The 2,926-nt window shown below is 44.1% G+C and overlaps 1 protein-coding gene across 1 annotated transcript in view; it reads right to left on the bottom strand.

Annotated features, from left to right (window-relative positions):
• LOC134450708 (interferon regulatory factor 4-like) overlaps positions 1-2,483 on the bottom strand; it is a 7,053-nt gene extending 4,570 nt beyond the window's left edge. Inside the window, exons 1-5 of the mRNA XM_063200655.1 lie at positions 2,401-2,483; positions 1,951-2,139; positions 1,668-1,854; positions 1,202-1,287; positions 878-995 (exon numbers count right to left, since the gene is read on the bottom strand). Coding sequence (XP_063056725.1) covers positions 878-995; positions 1,202-1,287; positions 1,668-1,854; positions 1,951-2,139 — 580 coding nt within the window. The 5' untranslated portion in view covers positions 2,401-2,483. The remainder of the gene's footprint in view (positions 1-877; positions 996-1,201; positions 1,288-1,667; positions 1,855-1,950; positions 2,140-2,400) is intronic.
• Between the last annotated feature and the right edge of the window lie 443 nt (positions 2,484-2,926).

The raw sequence follows: 2,926 nt of genomic DNA on the forward strand, positions 1-2,926 counted from the left end.
GATAGTTTGTCAACTAATATTGCCAGAAATCCATTGCTAGGCTAAAACTATGGAGGGTGGGGGTCGTGAAAATATTCTTAAAGGTACACTGTGCAGGAAATGGTCAAAAAAGGTATTGCAACTATGCTGCTCATTGAAACTGGGCAGCCTATTGCCAAATCTGATCTTTACATGAAAGTTTACCAAGTAATAAACAGATATTTTCTAGTATGGTTCAAGAACAGTCATTTTTGCAGCTAAAAATGGGGATTTTTGGAAATTCAAAATGGCGGACCATGGAGAAGATCCCCCTTTTCATGTATGAAAAGTGCAATTTTTCCAGTCATAATGAATACTTAGAATTTGATGCTGGTGGTAAGTATTCATGAAAAAGGTAACATTAGTGAATGGGCAGCATGAATTCTGGAAATAAACAGTGTCCCTTTAAGCCTAAAAGGGGGTCCTTGCTGATTGCTGCAACAGTTTGGTAGCCACTGGTATACTATCATACATGTGTTCCCTCTCCTCACCTCTGCTACACAGCCAGAGCGCTGTTTCCAAATCCAGAGTATTTGTGATAATACAACAGACATAATTGACTACATTGACCACCGCCATAATTGACCATAATAAGACCATTAACCGTCCGTAGAAAAGACAATTTAATCACTGCCCACGCGCGCACACACACACACACGGATGATACTCTACTCTACTCTACTCTAAAAAAGACATTAATTTCCCTCTGGATTAATAAATGATACTCCACTCTACACACACACACACACAAACACACACACACACACACACACACACACACACACACACACACACACACACACACACACACACACGTGTCACACACACACACACACGTCTCACAAACCCACCGACTCACCGTTCTCCCAGGGTGTGTGTGCTGGGCTGTAGGGCGTGTTGCTGTAGTCCGCATGTGGAGGCTCTTCACATGGGTGGCCCCTCCAGCCATACTCCTGACCGGGAACGTAACTACCCAGCTACACACACAGCCAAGACATCATACCATTATGAATAGGCCTATATTTACAGTTATTACAGAGTCACAGGTAGCTAGCTACCCTCCTACATAGCCCATTAGAAAACCGAGATTTCACACCATTCATATATTATTAATGTGCACACTAAAAGGTATTATCGTAATTAATCAAAGAAGGTAGAACAAGTGACTGAGTGATATAATCACCTGGTTCTGTGGAGGAGCGTATGTGGGGTGCAGCTGGTACTGGGGGGATGTCAAATGCACCCCTGCCTCCCCCAAAGGCCTGGAGCCTGAGAAAGAGAGAGAGAGAGAGAGAGAGAGAGAGAGAGAGAGAGAGAGAGAGAGAGAGAGAGAGAGAGAGAGAGAGAGAGGAGTTTACAGTAAGTGAGTGACGTTTGTCTTGTTATGAATCATCCTATTACTATCAGTGCTTTCTTACACCAAAGGTCTCATTGGACAGCAAAAGGTCAAAGGAAATGTTTTTTGAAAATCTAAATAATACGAAACTTCCTTTTTGTTATAGCATAAAGTTTACTTTTGCTGCTGCATGCATAATCTCGTCAATGCCATCAACCACTTTCTAAAGGAGGTCTAGTTCGGACTTAAAAAAGATAGATTACAAAATAAAATAAAAAGCAAAACATACACGTATAGTCTGTGCGAAACGTACCTTTCTTTGCGTCCTCTGGGATAATCCGGTAAACCTTGTATGGTTCAGAGATGTCCAGCTGACTGCGTTCCACTATCTCCTCAAAGTCAGTGCTTTTATTCAGCGCGCAACGGAGGCGCGTCTTCCACGTGGGTGGGTCAGGCTTGTCAATGCCTTCTCGGTACTTGCCTTTAAAAAGAGCCCAGGCCTGTGGTGTCCAAAGCGGAAAAAAAGTTGACATGTCAGCTACAAATATTCAGCCTCAGTGGCAAGCCTCTGAGTTTCTTTTGACTTTTTATTCTACCTTAAAGAGAGCCGCATCCTCATCTCGATTGTAGTCCTGTTTGCCCGCGTGCTTCCAGGGGATACGGAAGATGCTCTTCTCATCATTCTCCCACACGAGCCCAGGGTACTTGCCCGTATCCACCTGCTCGATTAACCATTGGCGAAGTTTCCCGTTACCGGAGGACATGCGCTCCCCATCTATGTTCATCTGACACAAAGCAAGGACTTCGTTTTAGATGCATTGCACTCGTGTGTTCATACTGGAGAAACAACAATTAACGTGTTGGTACCAAGTAGCTGACACTGTTTCGTTTCCATTTCAGCGTTCAATCACATTTTAGTAAGCAATAGGACTTAGTTGGCCATATGGCTTCTGCCAAAAGGATAGTGAGCAATAAAACCGTAGTGTGGCAGGTCACCCCATCCCAACCAAAAGAACCACTGCTCTACACAGTGGCACAGCTCTTACCTCTGAAACTAAAAAAGCGCTGGTGGTGTTTTGGAATTGGTCTTACAAAGCTGAGTCCCTGTTTCGATAGTCCTATAACTTTCGCTTGCTCCCACTCTTATTTCGCTCTCAAGCCTAAATTGTAGTAGGATGGTTTCTCATGCAGCCTACAGTGTCTCTCTTTATCAATCAGCCGCTCTGTCATTCTCTCAGACTAAATAACTTTCTCCTGGATGGGCGGGGCGTCACCGGAACACACGCTGAAACTTTTTTTGAAGCACCTGCCAGAGTGGAGAGCTCGAGGCGTCCGGTAAACAGCAGGGGGAAGCCCTGGCTGTAACAAGTGGCGGAGGGCCCACGCGCACCAGCGGAAAGTAGAGCGTGAATTTGTTATTTATAAGAAAAGACGCTCGTTCTTTTAAATTGGTTTTTTACACAACCTATTTACAGCGCACTAGGCTGACACTGAATGTTGTTATCTGGATGAAACATAAAGCTAAAGTGCCATTGATGTGAATAGGCCTATGCTTTCTTGGATAACCTAGAT

Source organism: Engraulis encrasicolus, chromosome 6 (genome assembly GCF_034702125.1).
Source record: "Engraulis encrasicolus isolate BLACKSEA-1 chromosome 6, IST_EnEncr_1.0, whole genome shotgun sequence".
Classification (NCBI taxonomy): Eukaryota; Metazoa; Chordata; class Actinopteri; order Clupeiformes; family Engraulidae; genus Engraulis; species Engraulis encrasicolus.